Below are 25,143 nucleotides of genomic sequence, written 5' to 3' on the forward strand. Positions count from 1 at the left end.
TGTCCCCATGGCCCGGGAGGGAGCCTGTGTGCGCAGAGTCGGGCCCGGGCCCCCCCCTGCCCGTCTCAGTCATGCAGGGCCACACCCCCTTCCCCAGGTCCCCCGCCAGTAGCCACAGCCTCGCCTGGCTTTCCAGGGCTGAGGTCCCCGCCATGCTCCTTGGGCTCCCGAGGGCCGAGCCCTGCTCCCTGCTGGTGGGCCATTCTGCTGCCCTGCTGGCCCAGGCTCCCCCCGCTGGCCGTCCTCATGCCGAATCGCATGCATCTCAAAGGCAGGACGCTTACGTTACACAACGCTTGATTTAACGGAGATGGCCTCACAGACATCAGATAGACCAGTGGATGGAAGGATGGACGGGCGGACAGACGGATGGATGAAGAGTTGAGGCTGATGAATAGGTGGGGAGCTGGGAGAAAAGGACGGGTGGATGGATGGATAATGGGTCGGGTCGATAGAGGGACAGGTCAACCAATGGAGGATGGATGGATGGATTGACAGACGGATGATGGGCAGGAGGGAGGGAGGAAGCATATTTGCAGGAACGTCCTCTGGCAGTGAGCATCGCCCCCAGTGTCAGCCCTGCCCCATTCAGCGTGGGCAGGAGGGCTGTTCGGGGCGCTGGAGTCCGTGTCTCTCAGCCAAGGCGCGCATCTGCCTGCCGCCCTGCTCCCCAGCACCCCCGGGGCAGGTGTGAACCTGGCAGCCCGGCCCGGGTTAGCTCAGAGCGGCTAGGGAGCGCCAGCCCCCAGCGCACCCAACAGCCTGGGCTCTGGGGAGCAGTCAGAACGTCCACGGACTGCTGGGCCACATGCTGCTGAAACTTAAGGGGGGAGGTGACACACTAGAACGTCTGTCACACATCCAGGGCCCCCAGCAGCCCCAGGACGCGGTCCTTCTCTCATCCAGCTGGCGCAGAAGCAAGAGCATGGACCCCGGGGCCAGACGCCGGGCCAAGAGTCCTGCCCTGACCCCTCATGTGGCTCCCATATGTGAGGGGGGGGGGACGGTGACAGGACCTGCCTCCCAGTCCAGCAAGGACTCAGTGAGCCCCTGCCCTCCTGGTGTGGCCCCCAGCAAACGCCCACTCCTACTTCTCCTTCCCGAAGAGATGGAGCCTGGCATGAGTCTGGGGAGCCCGCCGGAAGCCGTGCAAGGGGCTGGTGCGCACCCAGAGAGGAGCGAAGCACTGACCCTCGCCACAGCGTGGACGAGCCTCGGAAACACGACGCTGAGTGGAAGGAGCCAGACACAGAGACCACATGTTGCATGACTTCATTGCCCAGAACAGGCAAATCCAGGGGGACGGAAAGTAGATGAGCGGTTGCCAGGGCTGGGGGGAGGGGGCGGGGAGGGGCAGCCCGTGGGTACAAGGTCTCCTTTGGGACACTGAGAATGTTCTGGAACTAGAAGGAGGTGGTGGTTGCACATCACTGTGAGGTGCTGATTGTGTTATGCACTTGAAAAGGGTGCATTTTTCATTATATGAATTTCACCTCAATTTTTAAAACAGTACACACACACACAAAAAAACCCAGCTTGTGGGAGCAGGTCGTTGGGGAACGGGGAGATGCCGGGAGAGTGGGCGGGCGGCGGGGCCATGGGACCGGATCCCGTGGGCCTCGGGGCGGGGGGGGCCGTCCGCCACGGGCTGTTTCTCGGGCTCACGCTGGCTTTGGTGGAGAAGGTGACTTCTCCCAAGGTCTCTCCCAGGCAGCTCCTGGCACGTGTGACGTCTGCATGCGGACCCGTCCCCAGCAGGCCGCTCCCCCCGCCGCGCCGGCTCCCGTCGGGCCGCCCAGGGCCACGTGCTGGTGGGAAGGGTGTCTGGGTTGGCGCTCGCTGTCCCGTGGGGTCCAGGCCTGCCTTTGGGGGCAGCCGACGAGAGCAGGTGGCCAGCTGCTGCCCGCTCCGGGGGCCGGGGACACCCCCTCCTACCACCCGATGGAGGCGGCCAGATCTGGGGGTGTTGAAAACGCACGTTTTGTTTATTTTCTCTTAAACGCCCAAGAGAGCCCTTGCAGAGCTCCGGAGAGCTTGCTCATTTCAATGCAGTGTGTTTTCCTTCTTTGTCATTCTCTGTGGAGACTCCTCGGGGACGCACCAGGAGAGCGTGCCCGGTGCTGGGACCCTCAAAGGCCCTCCACGAGCCGTCTGAGCAGGGGCCCGGCCCGGCAGGTGCACCACCGCTGCATGCGCTCACGGGGCCTTCTCAGCGCGGAGCGCTTGCCCCGACGCCTTCCCGAAGAGACGGAGCCTGGCATGACTCTGGGGAGCCCGCCGGAAGCCATGCAAGGGGCTGGTGCGCACGGTGCCTGCCGGGTGCGGGCGGCACGCAGAACCCCGCCCAGCCAGCACCTTCAGAGACCTAGGGAGAAAGGGACAGAACCAGGCGCTTCTGGGCTGAGCTGTGTCCCCACAAGAGATGTTGAAGGCCTGACCCCCAGAATGTGGCTGTATCTGGAGATGGGGTCTTTCGGTGGGTGACCAAGGTAACATGGGGTCACCGGGGTGGCCCTGATCCAGTGTGACCGGGGTCCTTACAAGAAGAGGGGATCAGGACACAGACCCGCACGCAGGGACGACCCCGTGAGGACCCAGGGAGAGCACGGCCGTCCACACATGAGGAGAGAGGCCTCAGGGGGACCCCGCCCTGCCCGCGCCTGCATCTCAGGCGTCGGCCTCTGGCACCCAGAGGACACTGAGTGTGGGACTGTGTCATGACCGCATGCGCTGACTCACACACAGGCCTTAAACCCCAACTTCTGATGCAAGTCCCAAAAAGGAGTCCAGCAGAGCCCCTGTGTCCGCCCCGTGGGCCCCTGACCACCCAGCTCTGGCTTCCAGGGCTTCACAGACGGACCCACTGGGGGAGCATCCCCGGACCCTCCCCCACAGAGCCGGGCCCCCCCACATCCACACCCAAAGGGTGAAGTCACACTGATACAATGGGATTTGCAGGGAGCCGTGGCAACCGCCCGCCAACGGGCCTGCGTCTTCCTGGTGGCTTCTGGGGTGAGGTCTTCACTAGGCCGGAAGCCGCGCCTGCCGCCATGGGGCCTCCCCACCAGTGAGCCTCTCAGAAGACACGGCGTCCGTTTTAGGGATACTTTTTTCTTAAGTTGAGGTGGCATCCACATGGCATAAAATTAACTGTTTTAAAGTGAACGATTCAGTGGCATGCTGGGCAGCCAACCACCCCTCTGGGCCCTCCCGCCATGGCAGAGGGGACGGCTGCCCCTTTCGGGGTGGTCTCCGCGTGGGGGAGAAGTAGCCCCCAAGGCCCCCCGCGGACGGCGCCCCCGCCCCAGGCTCGAGCTGCACCGCGTGCCTGACCTCACCACCGCCCAGCGGGCATGCACGGAGCCAGCACGCGTTCCTGGACCTCAAGCCACACCTTCCCCCTTTTCTTAAATATTTGTTTTGGTAAAAACACCTAACATGAAATTTACTATCTGAGCCGTGTTTAAGCGCACAGCTCTGGGGCATTAACTGCATCCACACTGTTATGCAACCGTCCCCACCATCCGTCTCCAGAGCGGCTTCACCTTCCCAGAGGGAACCTTGGTGCCCTCCGCTCCCCCAGCCCCCGGCGCCCACCACCGTGAATCCGAAGACCCCGGGGCCCCCACATAAGCAGAATCCTACAGGATTTGTCCTCTTGTGACTGGCGTCTTTCACTCCGTGTGACGTCACATGAGAGCAGGTGTCAGAATGTCCTTCCTTCCTGAGCCACTATCCCATCGTGTGGATGGACCACGCCTCATCCACGACCACGGATGGTGTCCACGTTGTGGCTGTTGGGACCAGGGGGCGCGAGAACCTGTTTGAGGGAGGCACCCCGGAGTGGGACCACTGCATCACGTGGTAATTCTGGGCGCACTGTTCTCCCTTGTGGCTGCACCGTTTCGTGTTCCCACTGAGCCTTTTCCTTATGGTCCCGACATCCCATGTGTACAGAAGACCAGATGCAGGGCGCATCACCAATGGAAGGACAGGGGTGATGGGCCCTAAAGATGCATCTCTGGCCCCGAACCTGGAAATGGTGAACTTTAACCCCCAAACTCCAGCGCTCCTGATGCAAATATGAATGTCAAGGCCCACATACGCTCCATATCCATGGTCATTAGGGAAACACAAACCAGCACCACCAGGAGAGGCCCCTCACAGCCAACAGGACGGCTCTGGCCGGAGGACAGTGACGAGGGTTGCGGAGAATGCAGAGAAGCGGAAGCCTCCTGCGCGGCCCGTGGGAATGTAGAACGGGGAGAACTTGGCAGGTGCTCAGGACTAAACTCAGAGTCTCAGTCTGATCTAGCAGGTTCCACTCGGGTGTGTCCTGACTGCCTGGTTCCGCCACGCGCTTACAGCCACCTCTGCAGGCTGTGTGGCCTGGGGCAAATTGCCCGCCTTCTCTGGTCTGCCATCAGCGAGATGGGAGGTTCTGCGCATGACACACTGGCCCCGAGCCGGCTCCGAGCCCCTGCCAGCCCCCTCCGTGACCACCTGGACGGGAGAGAGGGCAGAGGTGGGACGGCCTGTCCTCAGCCCCTCCCTTGTGAAGAGGGAATGTGCTCCACGGAACCACGAGTGGATGATGTCCGCCCCCAGCCCCACCTTCTGGAAGAGCGGACCCCGTGGCTCGGTGCTCTGTGTGGCCCGGAGCCAGGACGCCCCTCTTCACCAGCCCCAGAAGCTACACTACCCGCCGACGCCCGCGCCCTCCCTGCCCCCTGCCGCACCCCGGCCGCCCCGCCGTGCGCCACCCCACGGGCAGGCCGGCCCTCTGCGTCCCAGGGCACAGGGACCCTCTGGGGGGGCGGCCGCTGCTTTGGTTGGCAGTGACAGTGTCCTGACCGTCTTTGTGTGTCCGTCCCCGCCCGCGTCTCACTGTCCAGCTAGTCTGCTGAGAGGTGACAGTCACGACGTGCATTTCTGGAGCGTTTCTCTGCAGTGTGTCCAGCCCCAGGCTGAAATCTCCGACCCTTCTGCAGTCCACGGCTTCCCCATTGTGCAGATGAGGAGTCTGAAGCTCAGAGGGGAGGTTCTGGCGAGCTCCGCGCTCAGGGTGGAGCAGGACGGGGCCCCAGGACCGGCCACCTGGCCTGGCCCCCACAGCCTCCTCCCTGCTCTCGCCCTGGCCGCAGCCACGGACCCTGGGTGCCGCCTGCAGGAGGGGCCGCTTCCCCGGGCAGCCCTGGCCTCTGGCGGGAGGGGCCGGGCACGTGCACGCTGTGCCTGGGCTCCGAGTGCCCAGGACGGGGCTGCCCCTCCCTGGCGAGGTGGCCTGGGTGGCAGCGGGGTTGCAGGAGGCCGTGGGGTCCTGGCCCGGGGGGGCCACGCAGCATCTCAGCAAGGAGACGCCCCCTCGAAAGCCCAGGCTGACTTTATACGCATCAGTACTGTCGCGAGGCTGCTAGAATCCCGTTTTAGTGATTGGCCTTCTGAGTTAAGAGCAAAACGACTATTTTAAACACACCGGGAAGTCAACCACTTTGGGATTCCCTGGCCGGAATCAGGCCCACCTGAGCCCACAGGGGCTGTTCCAGAATGACGTGCAGGCTCTGCCCAGAGGAAGGGGGCAGCCCGCGTCTGTCTTCAGGCCAGCCACCAATAATACCCTCTTGGGAGGGCTTAAGTCAAGGGGTCCTGGGAGCGGCGGCAGAACTTTCTAGAGAATGTGGTCCGGGAAGCTAATGCTTATGTCAAGGACCAGGCTCAGTGGCCCTCTGCCCTGCGTGGGGCCTGCCCAGACCAAGGCTACAGAGTTCAAGGCCATGTTGGAGCAGCCAGGCCAGGTGGGAGGAAGGGTCCAGAACATCATGCAGAGAAGCACTGGGGGCATCTTGTCTGCAGCGAGGAGACTGGGTGGCTGGCACATCCCTGGGAGGGGGTCAGGGTGCTCTCGGGGTGGAGGGCGGAACCAGCAGGTGCACGAAGGTGAGCTGAGGTCCAGCTGGGCTCCCACAGATGCCGTACCTCGGGAAGGGGCAAATCCCCATCACCAGGGCTGTTCAGGAGGGAAGGGAGGAGGGAAGGGGGTCTTCCTGCCGTTAGGATAGGGGGAGCATTAGGAAGCATTGCTGGGTGAGTCTTCCTTGGGGAGGGGGCCTCATAAGGGGCTACAGCGAGTGGGGCCTGTCACCCTCCCATGGGTAATCTGCCTTCCCCCAGCTGAGCCCAGCCCACGCTCTTCATAGGCCCGCCTACAGCTGAGCCCAGTCCAGACCCCAGGCCACTACTTACCCGCCAGACACGCAGGGCCACCTCAGCTATGGGTTTACCGCAGGGTCCCAGTCACCCTCAGGCCATGAGGTGGGGTGGGGGTTCCGTCAGAGGGATAAGGAGCCCTGGGGAGGGGGGGCTGGAAGGATGGCATCCTGGGCAGCTCTTAACCCCACCTCCACCTCGACACAACCAGAGGAGCTGCCCACAGGCTGGGGAGGGGGTACTGGGGAGCCGGGGGGCCCGCCTTCTCCTGCCCTGGCCTTGGCGCGAGTTTATCCTGCAACCGTGAGGCCCTGCCTCCCTCCCTGACCTGCCCTGGGAGCCTGTTGGCTTTTGCGCCTTCATTTCACCAAATGCCGAGTTCCCTTGCCTTGTGTCGGGACGTCCGGTGCTCCCAGCAGAACGTGGACCACGCCCGTGTACACGCATGGATGCCTATGCGGTGGGGTGGGGTGGGGTGGGGTGAGGGCAGCAGCTTGTCTCCACGCTGGAGGGGACCTTCTACCACGTTCCAGGCCGCCGAGCCCCCAGAAGCCTCAGTGAACTGGCATTTAGCGCCCTCCCTTCTATAGAATGGGCTGGGATACACATGCTTCCTGCCCATCGGACGCACGCACCAGACTGCCACCAGGGTCCCAGCTGCAGAGGTGTCTGCAGAGCTGGACACCCGCAGCCCTACCTAAGGCCAGGCTGTGCAGAAGTTCTGGGCCGTTCATAGGATTGATGCCAGAACCACGTAAAGTCCTCAGCATGGGGACACACTGGAAGGGCTTGCTCTTGCTTCGCTAGTCATGCTGCAGACACGGCCAGGCCCCCTCCCATTATTCCAGTGGTAAGCCTGGGCCTCTGGACCCGAAGAGCTCCCGTGGGGCCTTGGCACTGGCCACAGTGGCCACGCTGAGCGGGAGCGATGAGGAGGGAGGGCAGCTCTGGGAGATGGGGTTGGGGTCGGGAGGGGGACGCTGTCACGGGAAGTCACCTTGGCTTCCCAGCCCGGCCAGCCAGCCTCCATGTGACATTTGTAAGCTGCTGGTCTTGAACTGAAATGATAGATATCCACCAGGAGAATGACAAGGTAATGGGCTGAGAGCCCCCCAAGTCCCCAACTCGTGCCCAGATCAGCCCCAGCAGGATCACAGGAAGTGATGACGCCTGTCCTCACAGGATTGACCCCTGGCAGAACAGAGACGAAGGCTGCTCAGATCAGAGAGTCAGAAGGACCGGCTTGCAAGCCCACCCTTGCCTAGGAGAAGAGCCTGGGGGGCGTGGGGCTGGGGATGCAGCGGCCCCTCCCCGCGGAGCAGAGCCTCTGGCTTTGCCTCCTCAGGTGTCACACGCCCATCCTCACCCCTGCCCGTGGGATTGGCAGAAACCAGCGGGGCCTCACTCCCCCAGGACTGCGGATGGAGCCGCCGGGGCTCAAAGCCCTGGTCCCAGGTCACTTGCTCCCTCGGGAAACGGGGAGCTGGGACCTGAACACAGGTATTGGACCCCCCAGTGTGTTTCCACATTCCCAGATACTTACTGAGCACCCGCTGTGGTTCGGGATCTCAGCGTCGTGATGCACGCTGACGCGAGGCCAGCCACCCCTGTGCTCAGCACAGGACGCGCCATCCACGCACGCACGCGGCTCCGCGCCTAACCCAAGTGAACGCAGAAACGCGCCCCACGGTGCCTGCATGGGCCCCACGGGTTGGGCAGCACAGGAAGAAAGCGGCCACGCTCTGGGCCCACACCAGGGGGTGGCACCCACGGCTGGCTGGTGCACGCAAGCCCCCTGCTCACCGCCTGCCCTCGCTGCACGCAGCTTCCTCGAGGGGGCGTGGAGTGGAGCTCCAGGCTGGATGAAGTCCCAGGCAAGGCAGCCCGCCCACTGCTGCAGGCCGGCTGCCCAGAGCGGAGCGTGGCATTTGAGGCCAAGGCACCTGGCCAACCCCGGGGCAGCCTTGCTTCCTCTGCACAGGCCCCAGGGGTGAGGCCGCCTGGCTGGGCTCCAGCAGAGGGCTACTTCGGAGAAGCGGGTGGTGACCTTCTCTCCTCCGATGCTGTGGTAACTGAGGGAATAACATGCTCGGAAGGTGACCGGGCGGGCTGAGGGCGTCCTTGAAGGACTTCGTGTGAGCAGGTGGCCGGCCGGCCCATGCCCGAGGCTGGGTGAGGGGCCGGGCTGCCAGAGACCAGTGTCCAGAGGGCGGCCGGAGGGGAAGCACCCCACACAGGCTCCCTCTGGCCACGTGGGCAAGCCGGGGCCCAGGACACCTGCACAAGGAGCCCTTACAGCCCGCAACCCCAGGCCCCGCCCAGGCGTCCCAGGGACACACTGGTACAGTGCCCAGCGGCACTCACCACGGAGACGCCTCCCGGCGGAAGACTGCGTGTCGTCAGGAGAGACGGCCGCCTCCGGGTGCCGCCCTGGGGCTGTCTCCCGCATGCACCGTTAGGTGGAAGAGGCAAGGTCCAGAAAAGTGTGGCCGGCATGCTCCCATCTGTGCAGGCTGGGAACAGATGCACTCATGCACCCCCCCACACACAGGAATCTGCTCATTTCTTCTTTTTAGTGGAAAGATCATCCACACACCCCATTTTTTTCAATTTATTGCTGCCTCTGGGACCCGGGGGAGGAAGACAATTCCAAGTACCAATTGTTTCATAGATCAGATTATGAAATTGGGTGAAAATTGCACATAATTGTAAAACACCAATCAACATTTTAAAAGTCAAAAACAAAATAATGTAAACGAACATAACCACTAATTAAATTAGTAGCATTCACGGAGAAATCGTTTCCCGCGACAGTCTGCGTACGGCTGCAAGCGGAAGGCAGGAAGTCTTCAGCTCTGTTCAGTAATTAGACCGTCGGTCCTGGCGCCGTGTTGTTATCCTGAAGCTAATGATCGTAATGGCTGATTAACAGATGACGCGCACGCAGACAGAGAGATTGGGCGAGAAAACAAACCATTACCTTCACTTGAGTCATTAGGAGCCCAGATTTTTAGCGAAGAGAGAAAAGTGTAAAATCAGAGACGTACGAATCCTGTTTTCAGTTGCAGTTGAGGTCGTCAGCAGATGCGCACCCAGAGCCCAAACACCCGCTCTCTGCAGCAAGCTGCACAACGTCCCGGGAAGACGCCGCACGGAGCAGAGGCCGGACAACTGGAGCATGAAGGGAAGAGTGGCCCCGGGCAGCCAGGGGGTCAGGAGGGAAGCGGTAAAGCGCGGGGCGTGCGGGCAGGGCCCAGGGACACAGCCGCTCTGGGGGCCAATGCTGGGACAGTGTGAGCAGCAGAGTAGCTCTGGGTTATAACCCGAAGTGTAACACAAGGAGTATCCATGAGTCCTACGGATGTGAATAGACAGCTGAACATGGAAAGAGGAGAGGAGACAAATGCTCCCCTGAAGAAGAATCCCTAAACTTTATGAGGCTGGCTACCCTGCTCTTTCTCTCGGCGACATGGGCCTTAACCACCCACCCCGAGGTACAGCTGAGCACAGTGACTTCCTGCCATCAGGGACAGGCCGGGACCTGACGTGCACCCCAGCAGGTGAGCAAGGTCATCATCACGGGGACGAGTCAGGTGAGGAGCATGAGCCCGGACGTGATGGGGTGGAAAGGGCACTTCACGCTGGGGTCCTCCTCGCAATCCCACAGCCCAGTCTGATCGTGAGGGGAATATTGTGATTAAGAGGTTGTCTACAAAATTCCTGATAGGTACTCAGAACTGTCAAGGTCATCAAAGCCAAAGAAGGTCAGAGAGCTGTCACAGCCAAAAAGAGTCTAAAGAGACTCGGCTGATGGTAATGTGGGGTCCTGGATGGGGTCCTGGACAGAAGAGGCGCAATGGGTAACAGTTAAGGAGATCTGAAGAGACGTAGGCTTCAGTTAATATAATAACGTGTCAAAATTGGTTGCAGACGCACCACCCTAATGTAGGGTGTACACATAGGGGACAGCAGGTGTGGGGCCCGGGGAAGCCCTCCGTGCTGCCTCCCTCCCAAGTTCTGTGCACATCGGAAGCTGTTCTAAAATAAAAAGCTTGTTTAAAAACAAAGGATAGTCAGTCACTGCAGTGGATTCAAATATATCAAAAATGGTTTTCAAACATCCCTGAATTCATAGTGACACTTCTTAAAGAATGGGTCGCTTCGGAAGGGACAAACTCATTAATCTGAAAACTGGTAAAAAAAAAAAAAAGAAGAAGAAGAAGGAGCAAGCATTTATCTAGCCCTTCTTAGTACCTGGGGACAGTCAAACTGTTGAGAAAGGCAAGTTTCTCTTTAAAAATTATTCCAACTAATAACAGGAGAAGGAACAGCAGAAGTAGAATATCACCATTTCACGCCCCCAGAGGCGGAGAATCCAGGGGCTGCTACAAACGGGCGCTGGATCTGGCTGGCCGCTCCTGAACCCACCTCCTCCGACTAAATCTTAGCACACAAAATGCGCAGACTTTCAGGGTCGCCTGATGTGGGGGCACAGGGCACCACCTGCCCCGATCAAACCTGAACGTGGTCCAGCTTCCAACCTCCAGCCGACAGCAAGACAGAGGACACGGGAGCGTGACGGGCAAAAGGGAGGGTGCAACATCTTTGTTCCTCCAACATGTGGGTCCCCAGGGGCTAAGAAAGCCCATAGATTAAATGAGATAAGTGACGTGCCGGCCAGATGCGACGGGTAGCTCTCATGACTCCAAGCCGACTGCGCACACGGGCACAGGCATGAGACCACCTCAGCCACGAGAGGGCATTTATGTGACGATCCGAGCAATCCGAGTTGCTTTTTGAGGTGATCATGGTATTGTGGCTATTATGTTTTTACCACAGGGCTGGATCTTTAAATAAAAAGCATGCTGAACTGCCCTCAGGCAAGGTGATAGGAAGCTGGAATTCCCTCCACCAGGATCCGCCAAGGGCAGGGGTGCGTGGGGGAGGGAGGAACCGGGACACCACGAACACATCCTTGCTGGCGCTGGTGGGTGAGATGGCGGCGGTCAGTCGTCCAGTGTAACTGCCTCTCTGCTTTTGCATATTTGAGGGACTTTTTCCATAACAGAAATGGTAGAAATGAGCTTCTTTTCCAATGAGTAGACATTGTGTGTTAGGAGCTTTAACTTACAGAAGAGAGTGAAAAGCACAGAGAATTCCCGTATACTCCCTCACCCCTCCCCACCCACCATTTCCCCTACTCGTAACATCTTGTTCTGGTGTAGTGCATTTGGGACAATTCACGAACCAGCATGGATACGTTATTATTAAGCAAAGTCCACCACTGACCTTAGGGTTCACTCCACTTTGTACAGTCTGTGGGTTTGGACAAAGGACATGTGTCTAGCACTACCATATGACAGCCCTAGCAGAATGACAGGCTCACAGCCCTCAAATTCCTCTGTGCTCCACTTGTTCATCTCTCCCTCCCGCATCCTCTGGCAGCCCCTGATCTTGACTGTCTCCCTGTTTTGACTTTTCCAGCATTTTCTGTAGTTGGCATCAGACAGTATGGATGGAGACTTTTCAGGTTGGCTTCTTTCAATAAGACGCATTGGCTTCTTTCCTTTGTGTCTTTTTGCGGCTTGAGAGCTCTTTTGAACACTGAATCATATTTCTTGGTCTGGATGTCCCACAACTTGTTCATCCATCCCCCTGCTGAAGGACACCTCGGTTGTGTCTAAGTTCTGGCAATTATGGATAAAGCCGCGATAAACACTTGTGTGCGGGTTTTTGTGTGGACATAGGCATTCAGCTTATTTGGGATAAATACAAAGGTGTGCAGTTGCTGGATTGTATGGTAAGAGCATGTTTGGTTTTGTAAGAAACGGCCGGTCCATCTTCCAGAGTGGCTGCGCCATCTTGCATCCCCACTGGCAGTGAGCTAGAGTTCCCGGTGCTCCGCATCCTTGCCAGCATTTGGCGTCAGCGTTCTAGATTTGGGCCACCCTGATAGGTGTGCACTGGTATGTCGTTTTAATTTGTGATTCCCTAATGATACATGACGTGGAGAATCTTTATGTGCTTATTTGCCATCTATATGTCTTCTTTGGCAAGTGTCTGTTCAGATCTTTTGCCTATTTTTTAATTGGGCTGCTTATTTCCTTATTGTTGACTTTTAAGAGTTCTTTGTGTGTTTGGATGCCAGTCCATTATCTGTGTTTTGCAAAGAATTTCTCCCCCTCTGTGGCTGTTCTTGTTCTTTTGACAGTGTCTCTTGCAGAGCAGAGGTTTTCATTTTAATGAAGTCCTACTGACCAATTTTTTCTTCAGTGGTTAGTCATTGCCAGACTCGGGTCACGCAGATACTCTCTTGCATTATCTTCTAGGAGTTTTGCAGTTTTGTGTCTCACATTTAGGTCAATGACCCATTTGGGGTTAAGTTTTTGTGAAGGGTGTAAGGTCTGGGTCTAGATTCTCTTTTTTTTTTTTTCTTTGCAGGTGGATGTCCTATTGTTCCAGCCCTTTGTTGAAAAGTCTGTCTCTTGTCCACTGAATGGCCTTTGCTTGTCTGTCAAAGATCGAATGACTATTTTTGTGTGGGTCTGTTTCTGGGCTTTGTCTTCTGTTCTGCTGATCGATTTGTCTAGTCCCTCACCAGTACCCAACTACTGTAGTTTTATAGTAAGTCCTAAAGTCAGGTAGTACCAGTTTTCTGATTTCAGTACTGACATGGCTCTTCTGGGTCTTGTGCCTCCATAGAAACTTTAGAGTTAGCTTGTCAGTATTCACAAAACAGACTTGGACAGAAATCCGCTCCTTAGGGGCTGCTCCTAAATATGCGCTGCCTGCCAGGGAGCATCGTGCGCGGATGAAGGAATTACTATAGAAAGTGAGGCAGCAGGGCAGGGCCGGCAGCTCTGGTGGCACCCATGGCATGAAGGGCCTCACAGTGTTCCATGTCATGATGAGTGTGTTCTGGGGCCTTCCCTCGTCGGCTTCTTGGTGCCCGGGTTCATCCCTAAGGATCCCACCTGGGGAGTTATCATCAACACACTGGTGACCTGTTCCATTTACTGCTCTCTCTTTTGCTTTTTTTTTTTTCTTTTTAAGATTTATTATTTATTTGAGAGAGAAAGGGGGGAGAGGCAGAGGGAGAGAGAGAATCTCAAGCAGACTCCCCACTGAGCATGGAGCCCAACGCAGGACTTGATCCCACGACTCTGAGATCATAACCTGAGCCGAAATCAAGAGTTGGACACTTAACCGACTGAGCCACCCAGGAGCTCCCTTTTTTTTTTTTTTAAGATTTTATTTTATTATTTATCTTAGAGAGAGGCTGCACTGTCTTTTGGCTGATTGCAGTTCTGGCCTGACTCCACCCCTCTTTGAACCATCTGGTACCTCAAGTATCACTGGCTTGAGGAGGAAGCCCCGCTCCCCAGTGCTCACTCATTGAGTTCTAGATGCAAAATCACCTCCAAACGCAGACACCTTCTTTGACTCACCTCTTCTGGCCATCATCTGCCTTAAACGTCCACACCACTTATGAATATCTTATTCTACAATGTAGTATCCATTCCTGTCACCTTTTTTACATTTTGATGATTTCTGTGCCTGCTTAACCTAAAGTATGCTGACTCTGCAAAATGTTTGTGCACTCTTCTGACGTAGAAGGTGCTATTCTTCTGAGAAATACATTGCTTTCCCCCTTGGAACCCAGGGACTGATAGATGACTCCAGCCTGCCCACAACATGGGAACTGATGAAGTATCTAAAAACTGTCCCAAGTCCCTCAGACTCCAAGGGCACAGTCAGTAGGAGAGCATGTTCACAGGGAGTATGTGTCCCAGTGGAATTATACTGACGTGTATTTTCAGGATGACTTTCTTATCTCTGCCATCTTTTAGCATAAATCATTTTTCTGCTTCCTATGGGAAAAAAAAAAGAATTAATATGGAAGATAGAGCCCCAAACAAACATGCCATGGAAGAGATGAAGGACACAGACCATGCAGGGAGAATAGGAGTATGAAAAGGTATTATGAGTTTGCTCAGTGAGATAAGAGGAGATATTGCATCCTTGAAGTTAGAACAAAAAATATTCCTTTTTAAAGTCACATTCACAAAACAAAATCAGACCTCTTGAATTTAAAAATACTACAGCAGAGGCGCCTGGGTGGCTCAGATGGTTAAGCGTCTGCCTTCGGCTCAGGTCATGATCCCAGGGTCCTGGGATCGAGCCCCACATCTGGCTCCTGGCTTAGTGGGGAGTCTGCTTTTCCCTCTCTCTCTGCCTCTCTCCCTGCTCATGCTCTCTCTCTCTATCTCTGTGTCTCAAATAAATAAATAAAATCTTTAAAAAAAAAAATACTATAGCAGATATGAAAACTCTGACAGGTAGACTACAAGATAAAACCGACAGGAATCTCCCAGAAAAGATGTGGGAAATTAAAGAAAAAAGATAATTAAATTGGAGGACCTGTCCAGAAGGAATAAGACTGCCTCAAAGAGAAAGGGAAAGCAAGGGAATGAATGGCCAAGACTTAGTTGAAGGAAGCATTCCGGAACGGAAGAGCATGAGTGTACCAGTGGAAGAGCGCCTCCCACCCCCCACCGCCCAGGGACCCAGCGTGGGAGGTGAGGGCAGAGCCACACACGTCAGCATACCTCAGACAGCCCGGAGTAGAGAGGCGACCTTGCAGGGCTCTCCAGCCTTGGCGGGGGGGGGGAGGTGCAGCAGGGAGCAGATGCAGGTTCTATGAACATGATCAGGTCCCAGATCCCTCCGGAACAAACCTGGAAACTAAAGTAAGTGAAGCATACCCTTCAAACTCCTGAAGCAAAATTCCTTCCAAACTAGACCTGTGTGGCCCAGGGAATATAGTTACTATTCCATAAATATCAATTGGTTCAAGATGTTTGTTCAGATCATCTATGTCTCTACAGATTTTCTTGTCCAGCTGAATACAAAGGGGTATTCAGTGTCCTGCTGTATTTGCAGAGATGCCCATTTCTCTCTTTTATTCCATCAAACTTTGCTTCAGGAAACTGAAGCCCTGTGAGCAGATGCATAAATGTTTATGACTGTTATGTCCTCGTTATGAATTACCTCTTGTAGCATTATGAAGCATCCCTCTTTGTTTCTGGTAATACTCTTTTCCTGGAGTCTATTTTTAAATAACAGCTTTATTGAGATATAATTCATATCCATAAAATTCAACCACCTAGGGAGCCCACTGTGGTGGATTTTAGTATATTCACAGAATTTTGCAACCATGAACACAGTCTAATTTTAGAACATTTTGTCACAGAAAGAGATCTCAGGCCCATTGACAGTCATTCCTCATCCCCCATCCCCGTCTCTTTGCTGCTGGGAGTAGCGCCATGAAATTTTATGTGCAGGTACTTGTGTGAGCATGTCTTCAGTTCTCTTGGAAATATACCTGAGAGTGGAGTTTTGGGGTCATCTCATATCTCGTATCTCTGTGTTGAACTTTTTGAGGAATTGCCAAACTGTTATTCAAAGTAGTTGAAGTCTCTCTTGTGTGATATTAATATAGGCGTTCCATCCATGGGAAACCTTGTGTTCATTTGCTTTTTTTTTTTTTTTAAGATTTTATTTATTTATTTGAGAGAGAGAGAATGAGAGACAGAGAGCATGAGAAGGAGGAAGGTCAGAGGGAGAAGCAGACTCCCTGCTGAGCAGGGAGCCCGATGCGGGACTCGATCCCGGGACTCCAGGATCATGACCTGAGCCGAAGGCAGTCGCTTAACCAACTGAGCCACCCAGGCGCCCTGTTCATTTGCTTTTAACCTCTCTGTGTCTTTGTACCTAAAGGGCACACACAGCATATTAGATAGTTCTCTGTAATCCATTTTTATAATATCTGCCTTTTACCTGGAGTTTTAGCCCATTAACATTTAATGCAATTATTGGTGCCCTTCAGTGTAGGCCCACCAGTTTGTTTATCTGTTCTCTCTTCCTCTGCTCCCCCCTGTCTGCTTTTCTTGGACTATTTGACTACTTTTATTTTTTTTAAGATGTATTTATTTATTTCAGAGAGAGAGAGAGAGCGAGCGAGAGAGAGCAGGGGGGACGGGCAGAGGGAGAAGCAGACTCCTTGCTGAGCAGGGAGCCCAACATGGGGCTCGATCCCAGGACCCTGAGATCATGACCTGAGCTTAAGGTAGACACTTAACTTACTGAGCCACCCAGGTGCCCCTATTTGACTACTTTTAGAAATCCATTTTAGGGGTACCTGGGTGGCTCAGTCATTAAGCGTCTGTCTTCAGCTCAGGTCATGATCCCAGGGTCCTGGGATCAAGCCCCGCATCAGGCTCCCTGCTCAGCGGAAAGCCTGCTTCTCCCTCTCCCACTCCCCCTGCTTGTGTTCCCTCTCTCGCTGTCTCTCTCTCTGTCAAATAAATAAATAAATAACCTTAAAAAAAAAAACTCTATTTTAATATACTGGCTTTTTGCCATACTTTATGTTCTTTTTAGTGGTGGGCTCTGGGATTACAGTGTACATCCTTCACTTTTCAGTGCACTTAGAATTCATACTGCACAGTTCACAGGAAATACAACAACCTTGCAACCAAGTAGGTGTGTCTGCCTCACTCCTGCCTTCATGTACTCTACGGTGTCACAGGCGTCACATCTCCTGCCGTCGTAAGCCCCACAAGACGGTATTATTTTTGCCTCAGTCACAACTATTTTTTAAATAAGAGGGAAAATCATCTTTAGTGTTTTAACTATGTATTTACCACTTCTGATACCCTCATGCCTCTAAGATCTAGTGTCATTCCCCTCCAGCTTGAAGAACTGCCTTTAACAGCAGGTCTGCTGGCAACAAATTCTCATGGTTTTCATTTATCTGTAGATGTTTTATTTTGCCCTCATTCTTTAAAGATATGTTCACTGGATATAGAATTCTAGGTTGGCAGTTATTTTATTTACACAGTTTAAAAATGATCCACAGTCCTGCCTTGTGGTTTCTGATGTGAAGTTCACGGTCATTGAAATCATTGTTCTTCTTTAAGGAATGTGTCATGCTTCTCTGGCTGCTTGAAGATTTCCTCATTTTACCTTTGGCTCTCACCAGATTGACTATAATGTGCCTGGGTGAGATATTCTTTTTATTTATCCTGTTTGGGATTCACTTTTTTTTTTTTTTTAAGATTTTATTTATTTGAGAGAATTAGAGACGGGAGGGGGCAGCAAAGGGAGAAGGAGGCTCCCCCGCTGAGCAGGGAACCTGATGCAGGTCTTGATCCCCGGACCCCAGGATCATTACCTGAGCCAAGGCAGACGCTTAACCGACTGAGCCACCAGGCACACCTTCACTGAGTTTCTTAAATCTGTAAATTTATGTCCTTCACCTGATTGGGAAAATTTTCAGCCATCATTTTTTAAAAATATTTTTTTTGACTCATTTTCTTTGTCCTGGGATTCCAATTTTTTCCCCTTCTAGGACTCGAAATATTAGACCTTTTGACATTGTCCCACAAGTCCTTAAGATTCTGTCCACTTTTGAAAGTGGACAGAATCTCTCTTCATATTGGATAAATTCTGTTGATGCTTTTTCAAGGTCACTCTTTGCCATATCCATCTCACTATTAAGCCCATCCAGTGCATTTTTTAACTTACATTGTATTTTTCAGTTTTAATATTCTCACTTCTTTTTACATTTTTTTTATTTCTTTGGTGATATTTCCTACCTTTTATGCAATATGAGTGTATTTTCCTATACTGAGATGAGTATTGTTCTAATAGCTGCTTAAAGTCCTTGTCTGATAATTCCAACCTCTTAGTCATGTCTGGGTTCATCAAGTAGGTTTTCACTGTATCCTGAATATTGTGAAGATTATGCTGTGACAGTCTGGATTCTGTTACATTCCTTGAATGAGTGTTGATGTTTGCATTTTAGCTGGTAATTACCTTGGTTAGTCTCAAACTGCAAAGTGTCTAGCCTGCAGTAGCAGCAGCTCAAATTTAGGTTCAGGCACTTTAGCCTCATCTACAAGCTTTGTTGGTCAGGCCTGTGCAAGCACAGTTCATACATCCATCAGAGATCTGGAGAAAGTTTACACACAGAACATGGAGCTGCCATTCTCTGGCTCGCTCTTTTCTGGGATTCTCCCCTCACTTTGGCAGGTGTGGCCACCCCACATTCTGTCCTCTGATTTCTCAAGCCAGAAAGGCTGCAGTTGGGGCACCTGGGTGGCTCAGTTGTTAAGCGTCTGCCTTCAGCTCAGGTCATGATCCCAGAGTCCTGGGATCGGGCTCCCTGCTCAGCGGGAAGCCTGCTTCTCCCTCTCCCACTCCCCCTGCTTGTGTTCCCTCTCTCGCTGTGTCTCTCTCTGTCAAATAAATAAATAAAATCTTAAAAAAAAAAAAAAAAAAGAAAGAAAAAAGAAAGGCTGCAGTTTTTCATCAGAGCTTCAGGTGACCCACATCACACTCTGCCCATGGCCCAAAGCTTCCAATTTTCCACTCCCATCCAAAATCTGCCTACCTCAGTTCACATCCCAGAGCTTTCAGGGAGTCATTCTTGTTTGTTTGAGTTTGGGGGTAAGGGGACTTTTTGTCCAGACTTTGTATTACCTACAGAGGACATGGTCTTAGGAGCTTTCTTTACCTTACCCTCCAACCTCTAATTTTGTACCCAGTTAGATTCCCAGCTAAGTGTGCAGATAAAGCCATTTTCAGGGCACCTGGGTGGCTCAGTCAGTTAAGCGTCTGACTCTTGGTTTCAGCTCAGGTCATGATCTCAGGGTCATGAGATCAAGCCTCACATTGGGCTCCACACTGGGTGTGGAGTCTCCTTAAGATTCTCTCTCTCTCTTTCCTCACACTTGTTCACTCTCTCTCAAATAAATAAATCTTTTTTAAAAAGCCATTTTTCAATAAACAATGTCTCAAAAAAAAAAAAACCCTCTCCCAAATTCCCTTCATTGGGAAGCAACTAGAGAATGTCCTTTACCAAAAATGAGGCTTTATACCAAGTAACAATCAATATATCCAGGGGGTCTGGGATTCAGATGACCCCAACACAAGACCAAATTGAAAGGAATCCTGGGGACACAGGCATAGAGAACACCGAATCCACATTGTGCCGAGAAGAGCAGAAGTCTTTGGGAGCAATTTCTTCAAGAAGATAAACTTAGCAAAATACCCAACATATTTGAAGATTTTGAAAAGAGATTTACTTATTTAGGAAGTGTTTGGATTGGAATTACTGTTAAGTACATAGAAAATTAAACCAACACACAAACAATAGAAAATGATTTCGCCCCAGGGAAAACATAATGTATGGGAAAAGACAAAGTAATCATGATATACTATATGGCTTAGCTATGAATAGATATTACACAGTCGTGATGTACATCCCGAGTGTCGATCTAGTTGGAATTATGACAGAACTGTAACCTGAGAGTGGAAGTCCTGGGGAAGGGGAGGGGGGGAATGAGAGAAAAGACCTGAATTAGTGGTTCTCAACCGAGGGCGACTCTGACCTCCCAGTGGACATTTGGTGATGTCTGGAAACACACTCAGTTGTCACATTTGGGAGGAAGGGGATGTTGCTTGCAGGTAGCATGTAGAATCCAGGGATGCTGCTCAACACGCTCATACACACGCAACAGAGAATTAATTGGTCCCCAACTGCCAACTGTGCTGCCATTCAGTACCCCAAGGGAAGTCATCATTTGCCATTGTGGTGTGTCAGCAGACGACATCTGAAACGTAAACATCAAGTAGGAACTTCATAAGCATGTTTAGAGACACAGGGATAGATTAGAAAGAATGAGCTGAAGGCTTTGGGAGTGAGAAGTGGGACCCGGGTGGTGGGTCCTCTGGGTTTTGTAACAAGCCTTGTAGCTCTCGGTCTCTTTAAACTGTGTGTACATGTGAGTCTTATATCGGAATAACCATTTGAGTGGAAGAAGAGGACGGTTTAGAAAAGGACAAAAGTACAGAAGGCCTGTCTTCCTGTTCTTCACAGTTCTCTGAACCGTGGTGGATGACAGTCTTGGGTTCTTGCCCTCCACTTGGATGTGGCCATGGTGTGCTTCCTCCTTAGGTGACTCCATGTCTGTATATAAGAACAACGAAGGGAGAGACATGCTACTCTGCCCTGCCGTTAACTGGATCCGTGACTTACAATCCATTTCTTTCTTCTTCGAGGCTGTAATCCCAGGAGCCTCCAGATTTGCGTTAACGTTCTACAAATGTGGCAGGTGATCGTGGCACATACCTCCTCCTGGTGGCAGCGTGCCAGAATTGCAGGCCCAGGTACTTTGAGGCACACCGGAACCCCGTAGAAGCTCAACATGCCAAACCGGGCATCTGAGGAAGCAGCAAGCATTTCACCTGCTCGGTCTCTGAGGCTCCTGTCACCACACATGCAGTTCAGAGCATCTGTTTTAGGGCCGGTAGCTGGTTCCAAAGTCCCATTGTGGGATAAACTGAATTTTGAGTTTGTTTAAAGGCTGGGAAATTCTAAAGCAGGGCTCTGCTCTTGCTCTTCTGGGCGCCCTGTGCTGGAAAGTAGAATGTAGCTGAGTGTCCCGTCCTGCCTTTGGGCCTGGTCTTGTGGGTTCCAAGTTGAGCAGTGCTGCCTTGTGCCTCTGCCTGCGCTTCTGACAGGAGGGAATTTGTAGGCATCACAGCACATGCACTTGGCACCCCTGTGCTCTCGCTGTCAGAGTGCTCAGCTGTGCACCTGTCCACAAAAGCCCAGAGCCACACAGCCCGTGGCTCTGACCTTGGTATGTTTCTCACTCTGGGGGATGGACTCCATCCAAAGCAGGGTGGGAACTTAAGATGGGGCTGGTTGAGGGGAGGATGCACGGGGGAAAGGAGGGCATGAGGGGCCACAGTCAGAGCAGGCTTGAGAAGCTGGTCCTTTTGTCCCGGAGCAAGTGCCACACTTGTCCTCACTGGGAAGCAGAGGCAGCTGGGAGTGCAGTTCCCACCTTGGGGTGCCCAGCCTGAGGAGGAACACCTGGGGTTTTCCAGATAGGACTGCCGAAGGCAAAGATGCTTCCCTGCAGGTGGAAGGAGGCAGGGCCTGGAGCACTGCGGGCACCCATCCTCCTGCAGAGAGGCTCCCTCAGCCCGTGCCTGGGCCCGGGCCCCCCATCCCCTCCTGCCCGGACCTGTTGTCTCAGGTGGCACTCAGCACAGCTGGAGTCACACTTGTTCACTGACCTGTGTGTGGTCAACCCCCCATGAGGGGGCAGGGACAGACCACCCACCAGGATCACCTCTTATGTCCTGGCTTTTAGTGGGTGCTCTGAGCAAGAGTGGTGGGTGAGTGAATGAATGAGCAACAGTCACTTCTCTGGGGCACGTACAGGAGGCCCAGAAGAGCTGCAGTGTGCCCCCCCCCCCAGCCGAGTCCCCCTGCCAGGCGCTCCGAGGCTCTCTGGGAAGTGTGCCCGCCGTTGGTGTGCAGACCTGGTTGCATGCGTATGAGGACAGTGAGAAGTCACCAAGCCTGATAACATCTCTGCTTGAGGCGACCTTGCACTTGAAAGGTTTTTAGGGAATCCACAGCAGGAGCAAGTATGGCAACATGGAGACATCGGGGGGGGGGGGGTATCGGGTTCTTCTCACTTGTTTTTTGCAGTCGGGGGCTTTTCTTTCTTGGAGGACAGTGCACAGGGTGGTCATGAACTCCGCCATCTGTGGGTTTGCCCCCTCTGCCACCCCTCCGTGCCTGGCGCTCATCCTGGATGCTTGTGGGGACGGCAGGTACCACAGCGCCCCCAGGAGAGGTCCAGTTCAGCGGGCTGGAGGTGTGGAGCCCAAACACCCAAGATCCCCCCTCTTTCTGTGCTCTCACCCGGTCCACCCTTGTCTTCATTCCCTGGCCGGCAGTGGTGATTGGAGCAGACAAAGCAGGTCTGCCTCTGGGCCTAGCTCCAGGGGCGTTCAGTCCCGCCTCTGCCTGCCAATGCCATGGGGACAGACAGAAGTCAAGGGGCAGGCCATGGCCAGGAGCTCAGCGAACACCAGAGTGGCCACAATGGGGGCCTCATCTGGGGTCCCTGGATGAGCAGGGCGGGGACCGTGGCCCTTAGCGCCTTGTCAGCCAAGCTTTTATGCCTTTTCCAGCCTCCCCGACAGGAGAGGAGGAGGGAGGGAGCACCCGGAGGAAATGGGCCATTTTAGTGTGATGTGTGTTCCCAAAATATGTGAGAAACAATTAGTGTTTCCTCTTAAGTGTGAAAATGGAAAGCAGTAGGGCCACACCCCGGGACCCTGGAAATCTCCCGTCTGGCTTTTTGCACATGGCTGGCGGCCAGGAGCTTTCCCCGAGGCCTGCCAGAGTGAGCACCTCAGTGCCCTCGGGTGAGACGAGAGTCCGTCCTGGCCACCCAGCCGCTGGAAACTGCCCCGCACGGCGCGATGGGCCCCTGGCTGCGGTCAGGTGGTCTGCAGCCCCCACAGCGGCCTCCCTCTGGTCCCCCCAAAAGCACCTTTGGTTCCAAAGCCACAGTGGTTTCATGCTGTCAGCCTGCTGGCCGTCCGTCCGTCCATCCGTCCGTCAGGAGGGGGGGCTGCTACTGCCCCAGAGCGGGGGGTGGGGGGGAGGCGCTGTTCCCTTCGGCCCACGAGGCCCCTCACCCACAGCCCCTGTCTTCCTGCAGGTGAACAACGAGAACGTCGTCAAAGTCGGCCATCGGCAGGTGGTGAACATGATCCGCCAGGGAGGGAACCACCTCGTCCTCAAGGTGGTCACGGTGACCAGGAATCTCGACCCGGACGACACCGCCAGGAAGAAAGGTGCCCGCCCCGCCCCGCCCCTGCTCTCCAGCCTCCTGTGCTTGGACACACTCAGGCGTCCCCACATCTCCTCCCGCTGGGGGCGGGCCCTCCAAGAGGAGGGAAAGAAGCCACAAGGGAGGCTGAGCGAGGACTGTGGGCTTGCCCACTGGACAGAGACGGCAGCAGGCAAGGCTGTGCTCAGCAGCCCGGGGCCTGGGGGGCCACGGGACACGTGCGAGGCCCATGTCCTTGCTGTGATGGGGGGGCGGCCAGGGAGGGGCTGCAGGGCTGCCGGGACTGTTAGTCCCATCAGGCCCCGGCAGGCACAGCGCCGTTAGAGCTGGACCGGCCTCCCCTCCGCAGACTTGCGTTCACTCAGGCAGGGGGGTCCCGCCCCATCCCGGCCCCGTGCAGCCTCCGTGGGTGACCGCTGCTGCTTCCCCTCCTCGGGGGGACGCCCGCCTGCCCGCCTTCCCTGCAGGCTCGGGGCTGCTGGCTCCCAGGTTGTGCGGGAAGCGTGGGGGTGGGGCGGGCAGCATCCTGGCCGGGTTCTCACACCTGTCTCTCCCGTCTGCCCCTCAAGCTCCCCCGCCTCCCAAGCGAGCTCCAACCACGGCCCTCACCCTGCGCTCCAAGTCCATGACCTCGGAGCTGGAGGAGCTCGGTAAGAGTCGCCTGTCTGGCCCGCCCAGCCCCACGCTGTTGCCAGCACCTGGGACGCAGTGGGACCGGCCTCTGCGCAGCCTCAGGCCGTGCATGGCCTTTGCTCGCTTGCTTGCCCCGGTCCCTGCCCCTGACACCCGGGAATGGCGTCAGGTCCCTGTGTGCGGGCGGCTCCCACGTTGGCATCTTCGTGGGAATCCTGCTGGCTTCGGGGGTGGTTACTAGTTTTGCCTTTTACTCTTTTCGGCTCATCTAACATTGTTTTGTTTTGAATTTTTGGGCCTCTCACTAGTGGATAAAGGTAAGCTGCCCCACAGTGTCCCCCAAACAGCCCCCCTGCTGCCTAGGCCCCCCCGAAATCTGCCTCACTGGTGCTCCACGCACGGCTCAGACCAGAAAGCTGCATCCCTGGGGTTTGGCGTAGACAGCGGTGGGGCTGGCAGGCCTGGCAGGCTGCACACCAGGGGTAGGGAGCTCCTGGCGTGTTCTAGGTCTGCAAGGAAAAGGGGGGCTGGATAGACAGGGAAGGGCGTGCAGAGCCTCGTGGGCCCTGGGTCCAGTGGCACTGGTGGCTGCCGGGAGAGGGAGGACCCTGGAGCTGGTGTGGGCCGCCCAGATGCTGCTTAAATGTCGTGCCTGGGCGTCACCATGGAGCCCAGGGACACATTTGGAAGGAGGCTGGCTCTGACCACACGGAAGTGGCGAGTGGGCTGACGGGCTCACTCTGCAGAGCATGCAGAGAGGGCCTCGCTAGGTGCTAGAGGGTGAGCATCAGTGCACCTGTGTAGGGAACCTGTCCCTCGGGCCCGGCTGGCCCCGCGGGGTGACGTCTGAGCACCCCTCACTGGCGTGGAACAGGACTTCACTCCCACCTGATCCCAGCCTTCACGGGGAGACCTTTTGGACCCTCCCCCCGGAAAGGGCAGAGCAGCCCTTCTTCTTTGCAGCATTCTCGGTTGAGGGGGCGGGGGGGATCTCCTCCATCCACGGTGGGTGCAGTGCTACAGCCAGACGGTCCTACCCCAGGCCCCAGCGGCCTCCCAGCTAGCACCCCTCACCGGTCACTGAGGCTAGCCTTCTAGAAATCAGCACCCCTGCCATGGTGCTGCCCGCCTCCTGCCGAGAACGGGTAGCTCCCCACAAGCCCCGCTTCTTCTGGCCCCCAGGAAAGCCTGACCATCCCCCCACACCTGGCCTGCACCGGTGGGGATGACAACAGAACCGTTGCCCATCCGTTAAAACCAGACAGCACGTGCCACCCTGCCTTCTCCAAGGGGCCATGGTGTCTCGTGGCCTTTCTCCCCCCGTGCGGGGTCGTGGGGCTCCTCCTGCCATCTGCTCCCATTCTCACTCACCTGCCACGTTGGCACAGTGCTGGAGGGGCAGGGGCAGGGAGCTCAGTAGGAAGGACGCCCTGGGACAGTGCCTCATCCATAGCCCGGAAGCAGGTTTACCAGCAGGGCGTGTCAGACAGAGAAGGTCACCCCGTCCCCGGGTTCCTGGGAAAGCCATAAATGCAGCTCTCTAGACACCCTGGCCTCCCGTGTCTGCCGCTCC

The 25,143-nt window shown here is 55.0% G+C and overlaps 1 protein-coding gene across 1 annotated transcript in view; it reads left to right on the top strand.

The window, feature by feature from the left end:
* The window catches only part of SHANK2 (SH3 and multiple ankyrin repeat domains 2), a 500,779-nt gene that overhangs the window by 450,594 nt on the left and 25,042 nt on the right, over nucleotides 1-25,143 (top strand). Inside the window, exons 18-19 of the mRNA XM_064576041.1 lie at nucleotides 22,806-22,941; nucleotides 23,507-23,587. Coding sequence (XP_064432111.1) covers nucleotides 22,806-22,941; nucleotides 23,507-23,587 — 217 coding nt within the window. The remainder of the gene's footprint in view (nucleotides 1-22,805; nucleotides 22,942-23,506; nucleotides 23,588-25,143) is intronic.

The sequence above is a fragment of the Mirounga angustirostris genome, unplaced genomic scaffold (assembly GCF_029215605.1).
Source record: "Mirounga angustirostris isolate CCGP_5_RB_7025 unplaced genomic scaffold, mMirAng1.0.hap1 SCAF_13, whole genome shotgun sequence".
NCBI classification, from domain to species: Eukaryota; Metazoa; Chordata; class Mammalia; order Carnivora; family Phocidae; genus Mirounga; species Mirounga angustirostris.